The following is a 19,307-nucleotide window of genomic DNA, read 5'->3' on the forward strand; positions in this document are numbered from 1 at the left end:
AGTGGGGACCACTCTTCATCGCGGTGCGGGGACCGCTCTTCATCGCGGTGCGCGGGCCTTTCACTATCGTGGCCCCTCCCGTTGCGGGGCACAGGCTCCAGACGCGCAGGCTCAGTAGTTGTGGCTCACGGGCCCAGCTGCTCCGCGGCATGTGGGATCTTCCCAGACCAGGGCTCGAACCCGTGTCCCCTGCATTAGCAGGCAGATTCTCAACCACTGCGCCACCAGGGAAGCCCTATATTTGTATTCTTAACTCAGCTCGGCCAAGATGAAAATCTTTGCTTATTTAAGTGAGCTTCTCCAATTCCTCTCCTTTACAAATAAGATTTAAAAGCTTTGATTAGGAGTCAGCTTGAATTAGAAGTTCCCACCGGCCAAGGAGGGGACCATTTGAGCATCAATAAGGACACCGGCAAAGCATGAAGCATTCAAATAGGATTAAATCCACAACTTCCTAGACTTCCTAATGAGGCAAAAAAGATTTTTGGTAGCAAGTCAGAGAGAATAAAGACACAGTTGAGATGACAGTTGTGGAGTGTGTACTGTGATCCGACTGAGATTATTTAGATGCTACATCACCGTAAGCTAGTAAATCCACTGATCAGAGACCTCCAGCTCCCTAATCAACATTTATTTATGAACCGGTGGTCTCCGAAACATACCACGTGCTCCACCAACACCAGAATTGTCTCTATGACTAATACAGTATTTTTAGGCATGGCATAATAGTAACTCTTAAAATGATACTTTACCACAATTGCAAGTTGCAGTTTTCAGCTTTTATTTAATTTTTACTTTACATTAAAAAAAAATGTGTGTATTTCTGAACTCTTTGCCTGTATGCAAAAATGAGGTGCTGGAAGGTGATTTGGAAGACATTTTTTTCCACCCTATCTAGCGTCTTCCTCATCTAGGCCTGCCCTGCCTGGTAATAGACCCTGAGGTTACAGGCCGGTGTTTGATTTCCAAGACAAGCCCCTTCTCTGCTCTGAGCACACACCCCAGTATCCTCACCGATTGTCTTCCCTCTCCCGGGCCCAACAGGGGGTTCTTGTTGCACAGTGTCCTTCACATCTCCCCAAAGCTACTCTTCTGGACCTCTACAAACCGGCTTTTGGAGTAGGGTAATCCTTCAGGCAGGGTTATGTGATAAAGGCTGCAGGGGGACAGGTGGGCAGCGGCAGCAGGAAAGCAGGAAGAGCCACAAGGAAACAGACACCATCAGATCCAGAGACACGAGGCCTATTAAGGTTCTGACGCATCCTTCCTGGCTTCTGCTCTTAGCTGATTCTGGAAACATTCCTGCACATCCTGCTGCGAGCTTGCCCCTCCACTCCTGATGGAGGAACTCACTAGTGCCTACCCCTTTCTCATAATCACGACCTCCAACCCTCCCGTTTTCAAGTGAGGGCTTTTATTTTTTCATCTCATTAAAGATTATGCATATTTTTATAAACACTTTAGTAAATTTTTTAAAAAGATTTATTTATTCATTTTATATTTTATTATTGCTGCGTTGGGTCTTTGTTGCTGCACACAGGCTTTCTCTAGTTGCAGTGAGCGGGGGCTGCTCTTCGTTGCAGTGTGTGGGCTTCACATCGCGGTGGCTTCTCTTGTTGCAGAGCAATGGGCTCTAGGCACGCGGGATTCAGTAGTTGTGGCTCGCGGGCTCTAGAGCGCAGGCTCAGTAGTTGTGGCGCACGGGCTTAGTTGCTCCGCGGCATGTGGGATCTTCCCGGACCAGGGCTTGAACCCGTGTCCCCTGCATTGGCAGGCAGATTCTTAACCACTGCGCCACCAGGGAAGTCCTTTAGTAAATTTTTGTATAGGGGAATGAGGCCTAAGAAGCATATGAACAATGGGGCAAGATACTGAATAGATTTCAAATGTAGGGTGCGTGATTGTCATAGCTAAACCATAATAAAGCAGAAATGTGTCATGCACTTAGCAGAAGGGGGATCATGGACCCAACCAAAGCTTCCAGAAAGTTCTTACAGTTCCTAAGCTCTCCATGAGCTGGGGAAGCCTCCAAAGTTAAATACAGTAGGAGATGGCACTAAGGGAGAGCGAAGCCCTTACCTGCATCCTCGTCCAGGCTCAGCCTTGTTGACACTTCCTCCTCCTTCTCCTTGGTCCTGACCCCACTCCCCCTTGTTCCATTCACCTGTGCCTGTCTCGTTCTCTTCCCCACCTCCAGCTGATTAAAGAGATTGATAGAATCAGAGAGTGAGCAAAGTGGTGACGAGGGGGGAAAGAGCAAAAGCACAAGGCAAAGTGACATTTTCCAGGAACTGCGATGAGCTCGTTGGAGAGTCCAGGTCTCTGCCCACAGTTGTTCTGGAATATTCCCTGAGCACATGTTGGCTCTACAAGGAATGACACAAGTCTGTCTTGGTTCACACAACCCTGAGGTTCCTGGGCACTTGTTTTAGAGACTTAGAGTCCTCTATTCTTCAACAAACCCTGGAGGCTTATCATCATATATAGCTTGCTATCTCCCTTTGAAAATAACAAGCGAACTGCTACTCCTCTACAAAACAGCCGAGACTTCCTGCTCCCCAGTGGAAGGGGTGTATGTTGAACTCACTCGATCTCCTGTTTCCCCGTAGAAAACTGGGCATTGTTTGCAGAGGTGTTTGGCAATGTGCTTTCGGAAAAACACAGAGAGATACCTTCTGAACTTCTCCCCGACGAAGGCGTAGATGATGGGGTTGATGCAGCAGTGCGTCAGCCCCAGGGTCTCGGTCACCTGCATTGCTTGGTCCAGCTGACTGCTGTTCTTACAGTTACTCAGGCCAAAGAATACCTGGAAGGTGCTTAGGAGAAGGACGATGTTGTAGGGAGCCCAGAAGAGAAAGTAGACAATCATGATCACGAAGATGAGCCTCACGGCCTTGTGCTTCTTCTTCTCGTTGCGACACCGAAGCAGGGTTTTTAGGATTCCCGAGTAGCAGACGATCATGACAAGCAGTGGCAGCACCAGGCCCAAGATGCTTCTCATTATTGTATGGAAATTCTTCCATCCTAGTGGAAAATAAGGGGCGCAGGCATAACCAGAATGTTCTTCTTGGGATTTGATAAAGATGATTCCTGGGAGAGAGGCAAACACAGCCACCACCCAGGTGACCCCACTTGTCACCACCCCAAAGGTGACCGTCCTGGCTTTTAAAGCAAACACAGCATGGACAATAGCCAGGTACCTATCGATTGTCAAGAGGATGATGAAGAAGATTCCACCAAAATAACCAATGTGATACAGCCCTGTGAAAAATTTACACATCACGTTCCCAAAGACCCACTGGTCTGCAGCATAGTGAGCCCAGAATGGGATGGTGAGGAGGAACAGCAGGTCAGAGATGGCCAAGTTGAGCAGGTAGATGTCAGTCATGCTTTTCAGCTTTTTGCAGTTGATCAGGATGAGGACGACCAGCAAGTTGCCCACAAAACCAAAGATGAACACCAGCGAGTAGAGCGGGGGCAGGAGCCGGGCTTCAATTTGTCCCACATTGGTCTTTTGGCAGGGCTCACTGTAATCATAGTCATAACTGGTGGTGGGTTCTTCATCGTTCCCCTTGATATTCATTGTAAACAGAGAATGAGATGTGGAAAGCACATCATGGCTGAACTGGGGAAACATATCATTGCCATCCATCTTCCTTTGTCCTGTAAACAAGAGGACTAGATGATGACACACAACACAACGGCTGCAATCCCCAATCTTACCAAGGTCCCTGCTCCACTTAAGCAACGTCCTAGGCTTTGTCTTTGCTTCACAGCCATCTCCTTGAAAGCGTGTGTGCTAGTTCATCACTTCCCCTTATTCCTGGTTGCAGACACCAGTCATCTCCGCACAGCCATTTCCCAACACCCTTGGCCTTCCCAGAGAGCCTGACTCTCATGATAAGGCTGGCCATATTGGACACTTGCTTTCTCTAGCTCCTCTGCAGTGGCACAAGGCCTGTGACCCATTCCTGGATGATAGTATTTAAGGGGACTCCGCTGGGGGCTTCTGGGGATGCTCATAATGAGCCACTATGAGTTGCATTTTCTGTTACCTGCCACCCAGAGTGTTCTGATATCTCTCTCAACTTTCTGTCTCCATCAGAAAACTTCTCTTGCCAGGGTTGCAATGACAACCCAATTTTTAAACATGCTGGCTTTCAGTTTCGTTTTCATCAAGCATTTGATCCTTCTGCTGACTTCTTCCATTTAAAACTTTTGGCTTGGGAATTCCCTGGCTGTCCAGTGGTTAGGACTCCATGCTTTCACTGTTGAGGGCGTGGGTTCGATCCCTGGTCAGGGAACTAAGATCAAAATATCTTGATATTACGGTGAATATCAAGGCCAAAAAAAAAAAAAGGTTAAAAAACAAACAAACAAAAAAAACTTTTGGCTTCCAGGAGAAAAAGTGGCTCACCACTTCTTTATCATTTTCTTTGTTGGTGTCTCTTCCCTCTGCCCACACTGTAAGAGTCCCAGGCACCATCCTTGGCTCCCACTTCTTTACCATTTACCTCTTTACCCTTGCTCCAAAGTTCTTCCTGAATTGTGTTGTCTAATCTCAAGGTTCTAAGTTTCCTATAGGCTAATGCTTCCCAAAGCTCTGCCTTCCAGTCCCACCTCAGAGTTGAATTTTCCATTGCCGACTGCATATCTCCCCATGGATTTATTCATTTAACCAATATTTATTGAGCACCTGCCAGGAGCCATACTCTATTTTAGGCACTGGAGATACAGCAGAGAGCAAAGTGGGTATCATATAGCTACCTCAAATTCAACCCACCCCAAACTGAACACCCCTGGAAAGTTGCTTCAACTTGTGGATTCCTTATCTTGGCTATTGTCATTTACTCCATTACTTAAGAAGTAAGATTTGACATTGTCCTGGGTCCCCCCTTCTTCAGAAGATTAGGAGCCAGGCCTTGGGAGCCAAAAAGACCTAGATTTGAATCCTGCTTCCAAACTACAGTTGTGTAATTCGGGGCTAATTACTTCTTCAACTATCAGTTTCTTCATGTATAAAATAATAACTAAGCTGAGTTGCTATGGAAACAAAGATGTAGTGCAGCATCTGATACAGAGAAATCCTTTGTATTATTATAACTAAGTCTCATGAATTCTCCCTCATAAACACCTCTGAGTCATCCCCTCTGCACCTCTTTCAACTGCCACTCTCTTGCCTCCTATACTTCTCACTTATGGCTTTGCTGAGCTTTTTCATTTGTTCATGCTGTATTCTTAGCCATGCTCCCATTCAGTCTGTCTTCTCTGAAGCTGAAATTGGATCATGCCCTTCTCAGTTTAAAACTGGAGTAGCCCCACGATTTGTATGTGGCGGGGCCTCAAAGGCAATGCCCAGACTACTCATCATGGCTTTTCTAAGCTCACTTCTTCTCAGCTTCATCTCTAATGACTTCTCAAATCCCAGATCCTGTGCTCCAGCCATACCCATCTTTTTTCCATTTCCCCCAGACTCATCATTTCCTTCAGGCTTTAGTGGTTTTGCACATGCTTGCCCCTCTGCTTAAAATGGCTAGTGAGCTCCTATTCATCCTGCAATACATCCTGCTCAAATTCCCCTTCTCCGTGAAGCCCAGCCCACCTCCTCTGTCAAATCATTCTTATCTCATAACACTGTGTGTGCCTCTAAATAAGCACATTATCTTCTACACATTGTGTGCTCCTTGAGAGCAAGGACTAGGTCATGTTTCTGTCTTCAGCTCTTATGATGGCTCCTGGCTAAAGGAGGCACCAATAAATGTTCATGGACAAAATACAGAAAACTTGTGATAAGTGTGACAACTAACATCATTAGAATTGGTTCTCAAGAATATTCATTTTTTCCTGGCAGTGACTGTGACTTTGTTTTTATCTGTGTATATACCTTATTCTTCAGTTTCTCTTGTGATTGATACATTTTACAGATTTTGAATTTCACAGCACTGAACTAGATTCTTTAAATCAACAGCAACTAAACAATACCTCTGATCAAACTTGGGGAAAAAAATGTATCCACCTAAAGAATTAAAACTATAGTAATTAATTGAGTGTTCCTTAAGCTCCAAGTGCTATGCTAAATACTTTGCATACATTAATTAATTTAATCCTTGCAACAGTTTTGTGAGATCAGTATACATCTTACAAGTGAAGAAATAGAAGCATGGGTGGATTAAATGATTTTTCCCAAACTCACAAAGCAAGTAATGGCCGAGCTGGAATTTGAACCTTGGACTATTCAATTTCAAAGGCCCTCACGGGTTTTCATCTTCAGGTTCTGCGAGCAGAGAGGAATGTAGAAGAACAAGTAACAGATTTTCTAGTTATTCTTCCATGCCTTGAACAGAACTTCTTTGGCATTTTAGCCTTAAAATGCACACACTTGCCCGTACAAGCGTGCCCCGCCCATACATACACAAGCACACACACACACACACACGCACACGCACACACACACTCAGAGACATTTCCGCCAGAAGATAAGCTCCATGAGGGCAGAGAGATTTGTTCTGCAATGAGCTATCTTGGTGCCCTAGAACCCAGCCTAGCACATAGAAGCTGCTAAATAAATATCAATTGAAAAAGTGAATAACAGCGAACTAGCAGGCTACAAGCTTCTGAGAAACAAAGGGCTACCCTGTGGACTAGACTCCCAGGTAATCCAGTGGGAGATCTTATAAAGACTAAAATATTGGAGATCGTTGCACACAGCCTTTTAGCTGCAGCAAGCCCTCTGGGCTGTTCTGTAGGTTAGTCTCCTCATCTGTACAGGAAAGTGTGGACTGGATCAGTGATTCTGAAATGCTAGCTTTCAGTATCACACAGGAAGCCTGTCAGTCAGAAATATACAGCCCAGACCCTCACTCTGGTGATTCAGATCGTGGGTGAACTGCCCCAGCCACATCCACCGTGTGTTTCCTATGCTTTGCTCTTCATCTGCCCTGGCCTCTCAAGTGCCAGCCACCTTCTCCTTTTTATTACCTATTCCCATGTCACCCCAGTACACACACCTAGCTCCTACCACAGCCGACACGTAGCAAGGGAGCTGAAGGGCACTGGTTAATGTGTCACTTTCAAGTGTCAAGACACAGCATCCAGAATTGGTTAAAAGCTGTCTCCCAGAAAAGTGAATCCCTCACTTCAGCCTCTGAATTGAGGCAAGAGGTGCATTTTGGTACAGGGCCTGGACTGTCACATATATGGACTAGAGGGGGGAAAATCTGAGGTAGAAAGCTCCAGCTCTTCACAATCCTTGGCGGCTGGGAGGGGCAGAGTGAGAGGAGCAGTAGTTGAGAAACCTGATTGTCCTCCTTTCTTAATTGTCTTCTTTTAGCCCACTCTGTCCTACCACCTGAGCCCTGAGGGGGGTCTCCGCTTTGCGCTTCCTCACTGCCACTGGGGTCTCTCTGACATTCCTGGTACAGATGCTGCCCTCCACCCGTTTCTCCTGTCTTGATCATCTCCCAAGTTCCTGGGCTGTGGAGACCCCCAGGGTGCTCCCAGTCCCTGCATCTCTAGCACTGAGGTGCTTCGAGCCTTTGGTTCATAAAGTGACAGAAAAAGCACCCCCAACTCACCGGTAGATGGCTTCTTCCAAGTGGCACTGGTGTGTCAGGCTTCTCAGCAACTGAACCAAACAGATCTGGAGGTAGAAACTTGGTGTGCAGAAGTAGGAAATAAAGTTTCCTGCAGAAAGAGAAGGCGGAGATACAAGGGCAAGTAATGGTAAAGATTTGAAAAACAGAATGATACAGTTCTTCTTTTCCAGCCAGGAACATTGTATACTAGGTTGAAGTCTCCAGAGTAGAATTAATTTTGAAATCTTGCTTATGCAACCTTGAGGGTAAGTTAGGCACACCCTCTGTCTGCTCCTGGGTCCAACAGCTCTGGGCTTTTTTATCTTGTGGGTCTCTATATCTGGAAATCTTCCACTCTCTTCTGCCAGTAATAATTTGCATGAAACGAGCACATCAGAATTCCATTTCCCAAGAAGATAAATGCTAATGGGGGCTGTTGGTGATGGTGGAGGAAATATAATTACGTTTTGTGTGACCATATGCACTGATTTCAGTGGCATCAAGGATTTGGGACTTCGTTAGAAATGTTATTTAGATACAGCTTCTTAATGAAAAGGGAAGGCTAAGTGGTCTCTTGTGTCAGAGATGTCCTTAGTAAGAAGGTGCTTAGCTGTTACAGGTTCCACTCCTCAGAAAGAAGTTTTGCTAAAGGAAAACACCATTGAGATTCTCGGAAGATGGTGGAGTAGGAAGTACCAGCAATCCCTCTCCTCACCTAGACAACAATTCTACTCTGATCTAACTCTTTTGGAACTCTGGAGTCTATTTTCTTTTTAATTAATTAATTTATTTTTGGTTGGGTCTTCGCTGCTGTGGGCGGACTTTCTCTAGTTGTGGGGAATGGGGGCCACTCTTCCTTGCAGTGCGTGGGCTTCTCATTGCAGTGGCTTCTCTTGTTGCGGAGCACAGGCTCTAGGCGTGCGGGCTTCAGTAGTTGTGGCTCACGGGCTCCAGTAGTTGTGGCTCACGGGCTCTAGTAGTTGTGGCTCACGGGCTCTAGAGCACAGGCTCAGTAGTTGTGGCACACGGGCTTAGTTGCTCTGTGGCTTGTGGGCTCGAACCCGTGTCCCCTACATTGGCAGGCGGATTCTTAACCACTGCGCCACCAGGAAGTCCAAGAACTCTGGAGTCTATTGAGGGTCTGCAACTTTTAGGGGAAGGCTTGGATAACCAATTGCAGTAAACTTTGGCCAATTTCAGCTCTTAGCACAGTAGCAGCAGCCACCCATCCCCCACCCCAGGCACCTTGGCAGGCAGCTGTGCACATGTTCCTGGAGCAGCTTGCACATAGCTTGCAGGAGCCAGGGTGGGTGCAAATTGAACCCTGTCCTCCAAATATCAGGGATCTGTGCTCTGATCACTGATGACTACTTCTAATGTTAGAAGTGCAGACAAAGAGAAGGGCAGCCATTGTTGTTGCATTTCCCCCCATTGTTGCAAGCCCCTACCCCTCTGGCTGAAGTGACTTTCAGGGGATTTAAAGAGCCAATGCCCTTTATTTTTCTCCCTTTCATTTTTCTCTTTTTCCTTTTTTTGGAAGCCACACATTAAAGACTGGGACCTTCAAAAGCAGGTGCATTTCCAGGGAAAATTAGAAAGTGACCACACATACCCAGGGAAAAGCACAGGCTCAGAAACGACCTCCTGAGAAGACCTTAAGTTCACACTTCAGGCTGATGCTTGGCACAGAGAGAGATTATAGCAATCAAAACAAAAACAAACAAACAAAAAACAATTATATAAGAAAAGCAGAAAACCCTGGAGAAGGGGGAGAATCTGATTTCCAGAATTATCATGTTATTAGATTCAAATGTCGAGCAGGAAAGTATGGTCCCTTCAAAGGGAAAAAATAAATCAACAGAAACTGTTCCTGAAAAAGATGTGATGGCAGATTTATTAGATAAAGATTTAAAGATTCTCAAAGACTTAAAGGGAGATGTAGAGAAAATCAAGAAAACCATGTGTGATCAAAATGCAGATATCAATAAAGAGATAGAAAACCAAAATAGAAGCCAAAAATAAATTCTGGAACTGAAAAATACAATAACTGAAATGCAGAATTCAGTAAAGGGATTCAAAGGTAGATGTGAACAGGCAGGAGAAAGAATCACAAACTTGAAAATAGAACAATGGAAGTTGTTGAGTCTGAGGAACAGAAAGAAAAGATTGAAGAAAAATGAGCAGAGCTTAAGGGACTTGCGGGAGTCCCAGGAGAAAAGAGAGAAAGGGGCAGAGAGAATAATTAAAGAAATAATATCTGAAAACTTCCCAAATTTGAAGAAAAACGTTAATATAAACATCCAAGAAGCTCAATGAACTCCAAGTAAGATAAATTCAAACCCACACCAGGACACATTATAATCAGACTTTCAAAAGGGAAAGACACAGAGAGGATCTTGAAAGCAGCAGGAGAGAAGCAAATTGTCACATACAAGGGATTCTCAATAAGATAAATGTTTTTCCTATAACCGGCAAAACTATCCTTCAAGAGTGAGGGAGAAATTAGGACATTCCCAGATAAAAGAGTTTTTGTATGTTATTGAAGTTAAGCTATATATTTAAATTAAAACTTTGGGAGATTAAATATGACCCTCATTGTACCCACAAAGAAAATAGCTATAGAACGTATACAAAAGAAAATAAAAAACAATATAAACATTCCACTACAAAAAAAAATCAACTAATCACAAAGACAGTAATGCAGGAAATGAAGGACAAAAAAGCTATAAGGCACATAGAAAACAAATAGCAAAATGACAGAATGAAGTTCTTCCTTATCAGTAACTACTTGAAATGTAAGTGGATTAAATCCTCCAATCAAAAGATAGAGAATGATAGAATGAATTGACAAAACAAAAACATGGTCTAACTATACACTGTCAATAAGAGACTTTAGATCCAAAGACAAAAATAGATTGACAGTGAAGGATATTCCATGCAAATCTTAACCAAAAGAGAGCAGAGGTAGCTATGCTAATATCAGACAAAATAGACATTAAGTCCAAAAAGTTTGCAAGAGATAATGAAGAAGGACACTATATATTAATAAAAGGTTCCATACAGCAAGAAGATATAACAATTATAAACATTTACACCTAATGACAGATCATCAAAATATATGAAACCAAAACTGACAACTAAAGACAGTTGTACAGTAATCATTGGCAACTTCAATACCCCACTTTCAGTAATGGATAAAACAACCATATAGAAGTAAGGAAATAGAGCACTTGAACAACACAATGAACCAACCAGATTTAACAGATGTATATACACAACTCTGCCAAACAATAGCATATGTGTTCTTCCCAAATGCACATGGGACATTTTCCAGGATAGGCCATATAGAAGGAAGGATCTCATGCTGTAGGCTAGGCAAATTTCTAAGCTTTGATTTCCCTAGCTATGAAACATAATAAGGCCTCTGGGGTCTGTGAGGTTTAAATAAATGTAAAGCAGCTAGTACAGTGCCTGGTGTGTAGTAGGCTCTCAGTAAATCGTAGTGAATAACAATAAAACACAGGGAAGTTCAGGTGTCCTTTCTAGATTTCAATAAGTTGTGACCATGTATCCTGCATAAGACCTGTTTTTCGTGCTAAGCAAAAGGGCCTCAGGTTGTTCCTTAGAAGCAATTCCTTGCTTGAACAGGAACAGGGAAAGTTCCCCAATTATCTCCTAATGCAGTCTCTGGGCAGGGACCAGAAGGGTCTTTCTGAGGTTTCAATAACAAAATGGGTGATACTCACCCCAGCGTTACTGGGTCCACTTCCACTTAGGGAATCTCCTGATTCCAGCATCTCGCTGCTAGTTCCTTTGAGTCAGTCTGGGATGGGGAAGGTCAAGACCCAGGAATTTTGCTGTTGCTGATTAGGACTACTCTACATTTCTGTCTACGTACAAGACATCATTGATTCCAGCTCTGTAATTTTATAAACAGAGAAATTCGTAGAGGTAGTTAGTGGTAGAGCCAGGATTCAAATCTTTGTCTTATCTCTAGGGCAGGGAACAGAAGACACACCCAGCTGAGATTTTGAAGACTCGATAAGGATGAGAATGTGTACAGAGGGGTTGGTGGGGTTAAAAGGACCAACAGGGGTGTTGAGGTGCCCAGAGATGCTAGCAAAAGTGGGAGCTGTTAAGAGTCAAAAGAAAAAACAGTATCACCTGAGCCCTGTTGATAGCTGAAGATTGAAGGAGACAGGCACTACTAGAAGTTAAGCCAGGCAGGAGAGCAGGATGAGAAAGTACCCTAACCTCCTGCTCCCACTCTGATCTCCTGCCGGTGCTTCCTGGTGATGGAACCCAACTAGAAGAGGGAGCAGCAGGGAGTCTAGGTGATGGAACCCATAGAAGTCAACTTCCCAGGGCTCAGTGAATCTGGGGAGAATGGCAAATACCCACACAGCTATTGAGTCAAACTTTTTTTTTCTTGTCACTTTGTTTTCACATGGTCCACGTAGACAGTCATAAAACTGGAAACTGAAGTAAGTACACCTTAGAATTCTTTATGCACGTGGAAAGAATTAGGAAAGATGCTTTTCCTTGAGCTTGAGAACCCCACATCTACTTGTTGGCACTGGGTTCATGATTTCTGAAATTCTCAATCTGGCAAAGGAGTATGACCTTTGAGCAGACTTCGGGGAAAATACACCACCAGTCTCCTGTCTCTAGTGTGACAGCTGACTAAGCAGGGTCACATAGAAGGCATGGCCGTGGTCATCTCAAGGTGACCTGGGCCAACGATGAAGAGGTACTCAATTCTTCTGTAAACCAATGAAATAAAAATAGTTCGGGACCTCCCTGGTGGCACAGTGGTTAAGAGTCCGCCTGCCAATGCAGGGGACACGGGTTCTATCCCTGGTCCGGGAAGATCCCACATGACATGGAGCAACTAAGCCTGTGCACCACAACGACTGAGCCTGTGCTCTAGAGCCCGCAAGCCATAACTACGGAGCCCGCGTGCCTAGAGCCCATGCTCTGCAATGAAGAGTAGCCCCCGCTCGCTGCAACTAGAGAAAGCCTATGTGCAGCAACGAAGACCCAATGCAACCAAAAATAAATAAATAAATAAATACATTTATTTTAAAAAAAATATTTCATGCTCCCTGAACGAAGAGGGAAGAACCAGACCAACACTGGCCATGAGAAGTTTAAGATTCTTGTTTATTCATACTCTGAAGGTCAGCAGCTGAGTTGGGGGTTAGACCATTGAAGCTGAAAGTTAGATGTGTTCCAAGAACCTCTCTGCCCCTCCATGGATGGCATTACTCAACCAAATGAAAACATGGGGAAAAGCATGGCTGGAGAGAATGCTGCTGGGGCAAGGAGATAGGAAAGGTTTATCAACAACCTGAGGGAACTTTGAGGATGCCCCCTTGACATCGTCAGTTGGATTTGTTCAGTTGACACCTTTAGAAGATAAACTCTTGCTGATTTTTCAACAACGATGCTTTCGGTTGATTGTGGTTTCTATAGTTTGCTTCCTGTGACCTACTAAAATAGATCAGTGAGTTCTAGGATTTTACATCTTCAGTTTTGGTTAAAAACAATGATCTGGACTCATAACCATAGAAGAAGCACAGTTATATGTTCCTACATGTTCTGGTCATGTCTTCATAATAAAAATTGTGCAAACTATTTCTACTGTTTTTGTTCCAAGTGACAAAGCAGCACAACAGGGCATATAGTCACAGCCAGAAAGCCCAGAAACTACACATGATTTTTGGAAAGGAAAAGTGTCAAGTAACAGACAGAGGTGAGACATGAATTTCTCCTTCGTTCTCCAAGTTCACTACCATCTCCAAGTGAACCAAGAACAGACTAGAATATGTGATGAAAAATAGAAATAAAAATGTCATCAAAAATGGTAATTTAAGTCTTTATTAATTTAAGAGTGTAAGTGTAGCAGATTGGATGTTTCCATACCTTCAGGCCAAATAAACTTCGGGGAAATAGATGTGAAGTCAGAATCTTTAATACATTCACTTGCTGTGAAGCCCCTCAAGTGACTTAAGGTGATGTCACTTGAACCGTGTAGTAGGGAGATAATGCTGTGTTCTTCTGTAGCCCAGATACTTGCAACTACTCTGTGACTAGAATCAGATCTTAGTCTAGATGCCTCAGAAGTGGCCTGCTCTGGGGAGGAAGCCTTGGCTGGGGATGGGTCAGAACAGAGTACTTAGAAGGCATTTTTAGCTGCCTCTCAGTACATGACAGCAGTGGGTTGGGGGCTGGTTCTAGGGAATGAGAAGCTAGAATTCACTCTCACCACCATTACCTGCCCCCCACCCCAAGGCATGGTGAGTAGGAGGAGGATGGGGCGAGTACCTACAGAATGAGGTTTCATACATGGCATTAAGGGCCATAGCTACTCCTCTCCTACCTCTGACATCATCTACTATTTGCCTTTGTCTTCTGAGGTGTCCCAGGGAAGGACGTTATGCTGTACCCAACTGCAAGAAACCCAGATAATGCTCTTTGCAGGCACAAGTGGCATGAGAAGAAACCCGTAAAGCTGGACGTGGCAGATTCTGATTGGAGGACATGACTGAGGCCTCATCCTGGGTTGCTGGGTGGGCAGTGGGTGATGGAAGATAGTAAGAGAGACCCTGATCAAGTGTGGGCTAGTTGGAGATACATACACATCCATGCTTTCAGCATGCCATATATATATATATATATATATATGGCATGCTGAAAGCAAAAGTTGGTTCTTTGAAAAGATCAACAAAGTTGACAAACCTCTAGCAACACTGATTAAAAAGAAAAGATACAAATAACTAAAATCAGGTGAAAGTGTTTATTACTACCAACTTTACAGAAATAAAAAAAGATTATAAGAGAAAACTATGAGCAGTGTCCACCAATAAATTAAATAACCTAGGTAAAATGGAAAAATTTCTAGAAACACATAAATTACCCAAGACTGACTCAAGAAGAAATAGAAAATCTGAAAAGATCTTTTAAAAAATAAAGAGATTGAATCAGAAATCAAAAACCTCCCAACAGAAAACATCCAGGACCAGGTGGCTTCACTGGTGATTTCTACCAAACGTTTCAAGAAAAATTAACATCAGTCCTTCTCAAACTCTTCCTAAAAATAGAAGAGGAGGGAACATTTTCTAATTTATATTGTGAAACCAGTATTACCGTGATAGCAAAGCCAGACAGACACCACAAGGAAACTGCAAGTCAGTATCCCTTATGAATACAAATGCAAAACTCACAACAAAATACTAGCAAACTGAATTCAACAGCACATTAAAAAGATTGTTCTCTGTTGTCAACTGGGATTTATCCAAAGAATGCAAGCATGGTTCAATAAAAGAAAATCAACCAGTGTAATACACAACATTAACAGAATGAGAGAAAAAAAATACCATCTCAATTAACACAGAAAAAGCATTTGACAAAATCCACCGCCCTTTCATAACAAAAACACTCAAAAAAGTACAAATAATGAGGAAACTTCCTCAACGTGTTAAAGGGCATATGTGAAACCTCACAGGTAGTATCATACTCAGTGGTAAAAGACTAAAAGCTTTCCCTCTAAGGTCAAAAACAAGACAAGAATACCCACTTTCACCACTGCTATTCAGCACTATACTGAAAGTTCTAGCCAGAGCAATCAGGGAAGAAAAGGAAATAAAAGTAATCCAAATTGGAAAGAAAGAAGTAAAACTATCTTTATTCACAGATGACATGATCCTATATACAGAAAACCCTGAAGAATTCACAAAAACCCTGCTAGGGCTAATAAACAAATTTAACAAAGTTTTAGGAAACAAAATCAGTGCACAAAATCAGTTATGTTTTTATACACCAGCAGTGAACAATCCAAAAAGGAAATTAAGAAAACAGTTCTACTTATAATAGCATAAAAAAGAATAAAATACCTAGGAATAAATGTAACTAAGGAGGTGAGAGATTTGTACACCCTAACTACAAAGCACTGTTGAAAGAAATTAAAGAAGATCTAAATAAATGGAAGGACGGCACATGTCCATGTATTGGAAGACTTAAATTGTTGAGATGGCAGTATTGCCCAAAGCTGTCTAAAGATTTAATGCAATCCCTGTCAAAATTCCAGTGGCATTTTGCAGAAATGGAAAACTGATCCTCAGATTAATATGAAATTGCAAGGGACGCTGAATAGTCAAAACAATCGAAACAGCAAAAGCAACAACAAAGCAACTTTGGAGGACTTCACCTTCCCAATTTCATAACTTACTGCAAAGCTACAGTAATTTATGCCAGTTTATCCTGGCATAAGAATAAACATATAGATCAATGGACTATAATTGAGAGTCTAGAAATAAACTTCTACACCTATTGCCAACTGATTTTCAACAAAGGTGCCAAGACCATGGAATGGAGAAAGAATATTCTCTTCAACAAGTGGTGCTGGGACAACTGTATATCCACATTCAAAAGAATGAAGTTGGACCTCTTCCGCTCTTCATTTATAAAAATTAAATCAAGTGAATCAATAATGTAAATATAAGAGCTAAAACAATAAAATTCTTAGAAGAAAATATAGAGGTAAATCTTTATGACCTTTGATTTTGAATGAAACCTTAGATATGACACCAAAAGCAAGAGTAACAAATGAAAAAAATAGATACATTGGACTTCATCAAAATTTAAAACATTTGTGTGTCAAAAAGACATTACCAATAAAGTGAAAAGACAGCCTATAGAAAAAGAGAAAATATTTGCAAATCATGTATCTGTTAAGGGTTTAGTGTCCAGAAAATATAAAAAGTGCCTACATCTCAACAACAAAGAGGCAAACAACCCAATTTAAAAATGGACAAAGCACTTGAAGACACATTTCTCCAAAGATATACAAATGCTCAACAAGCACATGAAAAGGTACTCAATATCATTAGTTATGAAGGAAATGCAAATCAAAACTACACTGAGATACCACTTTACACCTACTAAGATGGCTATAATTTTTTTTTTTTAAGGAAATAATATGTGTTGGTGAGGATGTGGAGAAATTGGAACTCTTAACGTTCCTGTTGTGAATGTGTAATGATACATATCAGATTTGGAAAGCAGTTTGACAATTCCTAAAAAAAAACAAACTAAACATAGAATTATCATATGACCCTGTGATTCCAGTCCTAGATATATACCCCACCCCGCAAATGAAAACATAATCAAATGCTAGTACATGAATGTTCATAGCAGCACTATTTACAGTAACCAAAAGGTGGAAACAACCCAAATGTTCATCAGAGGATGAATAGATAAATAAATTGTGGCTTATACATATAATTATCCATAAAAGGAATGAAGTACTGATACATGTTACAATGTAGATGGACCTCACTAGCATCATGCTAAGTGAAGGAAACCAGACATAACAAGTCCTATATTGTGTGACTTCATTTATATGGAATGTCCAGGATAAGTAAATCCATAGAGACAGAAAACAAATTGGTGGTGGCTGGGGCTGCAGGAGGGGAGAATTAGCAGTAACAACTTAATGGGCACAGGGTTTTATTTGGTGGTGTTGAAAATGTTTTGGAAGTAGATAAAGGTGGTGATTTCACAACAAAGTGAATGTACATCTCCCCTATTTTTCCCCAATTTATAGGTTTGTTTTTGTTATTTGTATGGCATTGTAGTCATCATACTTATACTTTTGTACCTTTTAGTTTTTCCACTAAGCAAGCCAGAAGTTTTTCCGTGTTGTAAATCCTTCATAAACGTAATTTCAATGGCTGCATACTGGTCAAATGATAAAATGATTCATATATTTATTCATGTAACAAGTAGTCAGAGTCTATACCGTTATTGTTCATTGCCCAGCCTAGACTGGACAATGTATATAAAAAAGTGAATAAAACATACCCAGCCTTGGCCCTCAAGAACTTTTGTGTTCAAATATGGTAGAGAGATGTTAAACAAATTAAAACACGTATAAATATGTAACTATAAATCCTAATAAGTGCATGGACAGAAAAGGACAAGGTCCTATGAAATCTAATTTATATTGTAGAGTCAGGGTAAACTTCTTTGAAAAGTAATATTTTAACTGATACCTAAAATATGAAGGACAAATGGGAGTTGACTAGACAAAGACAGTTAATAGTGATGGTGGTGATGATGGTGATGGTGATGATGATAGTAATGATGGTGATGGTGGTGATGGTAATGCAGACATTTATTAAATGCTTGTAGGCACTGTTATAGTGCTTTACATATACTGGCCACATTTAATCCTTGTAACAACCCTATGAGGTCAATGCTATTATTATACCCAATTTTCAAAAGAGAAATTGAGGAACTAAGAGGTTAAGAATCTCCCTAAATCAACTCAGCAACGGGACTCAAGCCCAGGCAGTCTCTTTCCCCCACCCTCAACCACCGCATCAAGAATTCAGGCAGAGGGAGCCATACTGGTAAAGGCCAGAAAATCGAAAAGAGCTAGTTAAGAAAAATTACATGTGTGTTCTTATTTTTTAAATGGACTGTAAATATACAGAAGTATTCAAAAAATGATAGAAAGCTTGTGTACTTACTGCCCAAATTTAACAAATCTTATTTTGCCATATTCAGTCTGCTTTTTTTTTTTTTTTTTTTTAAGGATTTTCTTATTTATTTATTTATTTATTTATTTATTTTTGGCTGTGTTGGGTCTTCGGTTCGTGCGAGGGCTTTCTCCAGTTGCGGCAAGCGGGGGCCACTCTTCATCGCGGTGCGGGGACCGCTCTTCATCGCGGTGCGCGGGCCTTTCTCTATCGCGGCCCCTCCCGTCGCGGGGCACAGGCTCCAGACGCGCAGGCTCAGCAATTGTGGCTCACGGGCCCAGCTGCTCCGTGGCATGTGGGATCTTCCCAGACCAGGGCTCGAACCCGTGTCCCCTGCATTAGCAGGCAGATTCTCAACCACTGCGCCACCAGGGAAGCCCCCCCTCCCCTGATTTTTAAAAACAGTTTTATTGAGATATAATTCACAAACCATAAAATCTACCCATTTAAAGTATAAATTTAATGTTTTTTTTAGTATATTCACAGTTGTGCAACCATCACCATAAGCTAATTTTAAAATATTTTCATCACTCCAAAAAGAAACCCTGTACCCATTATCAGTCACTCTCCATTAGCTCTCCCACTCCCTGTCCCTCTGCCGTGCCCAGAACTAGGCAAACACTGTTCTACTTCTGTTTCTATAAATTTGTCTCTTCTGGACATTTCATATGAATGGAATCATACAATATGTGGTTTTTCATGACTGGCTTCTTTCACATAGCATAATGTTTTCAAGCTTCATCCATGTTGTAGTATGTATCAGTACTTCATACCTCTTGTGGCTGAATAGTATTGTATAGATAAACCACATTTTATTTATCCACTCATTAGTTGACATATTTGGGTTGTTTTCACTTTTTGGCTATTATGAATAAAGCTGTTATGAACATTTGTATACAAGTTTTTGTGTGGACATATGTTTTCATTTCCCTTGCATATATACCTAGGAGTTGGATGGCTAGCTCATAGAGCAACTCTGTGTTTTAAGTTTTTGAGAAGCTGCCACTGTTTTCAAAGCTGCTGCTGTACATGTTACATTCCTACCAGCAATGTATTAGAGTTTCAATTTCTCTACATCCTTGCCAACAATAGTTATCTGTGTTTTTGATTATAACCACACGGGTAAGTGTGAATTGGTATCACATTGTGGTTGTGATTTGCATTTCCCCTATAGATAATGATGTTGAGC

At 42.0% G+C, this 19,307-nt stretch overlaps 1 protein-coding gene across 2 annotated transcripts; it reads right to left on the reverse strand.

Moving 5' to 3' along the window:
* Nucleotides 1-1,454: 1,454 nt before the first annotated feature.
* Nucleotides 1,455-7,659, reverse strand: LOC103003157 (C-C chemokine receptor type 2). 2 transcript variants are annotated; one of them, XM_007168862.2, is made up of 3 exons: nt 7,575-7,607; nt 6,194-6,274; nt 1,455-3,663 (listed from the first exon to the last, which is right to left on the reverse strand). In XM_007168862.2, exon 3 carries the CDS (start codon nt 3,650-3,652, stop codon nt 2,531-2,533), a length of 1,122 nt encoding a protein of 373 aa, XP_007168924.1. In that variant the 5' UTR covers nt 3,653-3,663; nt 6,194-6,274; nt 7,575-7,607; the 3' UTR covers nt 1,455-2,530. The 2 variants fall into 2 exon arrangements, with proteins under 2 accessions (XP_007168924.1, XP_007168923.1); XM_007168861.2 differs by lacking the exon at nt 6,194-6,274 and having other exon boundaries at nt 7,575-7,659.
* Nucleotides 7,660-19,307: the final 11,648 nt, after the last annotated feature.

This window comes from Balaenoptera acutorostrata, chromosome 10, assembly GCF_949987535.1.
Source record: "Balaenoptera acutorostrata chromosome 10, mBalAcu1.1, whole genome shotgun sequence".
In the NCBI taxonomy this organism is placed as follows: domain Eukaryota; kingdom Metazoa; phylum Chordata; class Mammalia; order Artiodactyla; family Balaenopteridae; genus Balaenoptera; species Balaenoptera acutorostrata.

Coding starts and splice junctions, on each gene's coding strand:
- LOC103003157 (XM_007168861.2), bottom strand. CDS start 3,652: ATGGATGGCAATGATATGTTTCCCCAGTTCAGCCATGATGTGCTTTCC.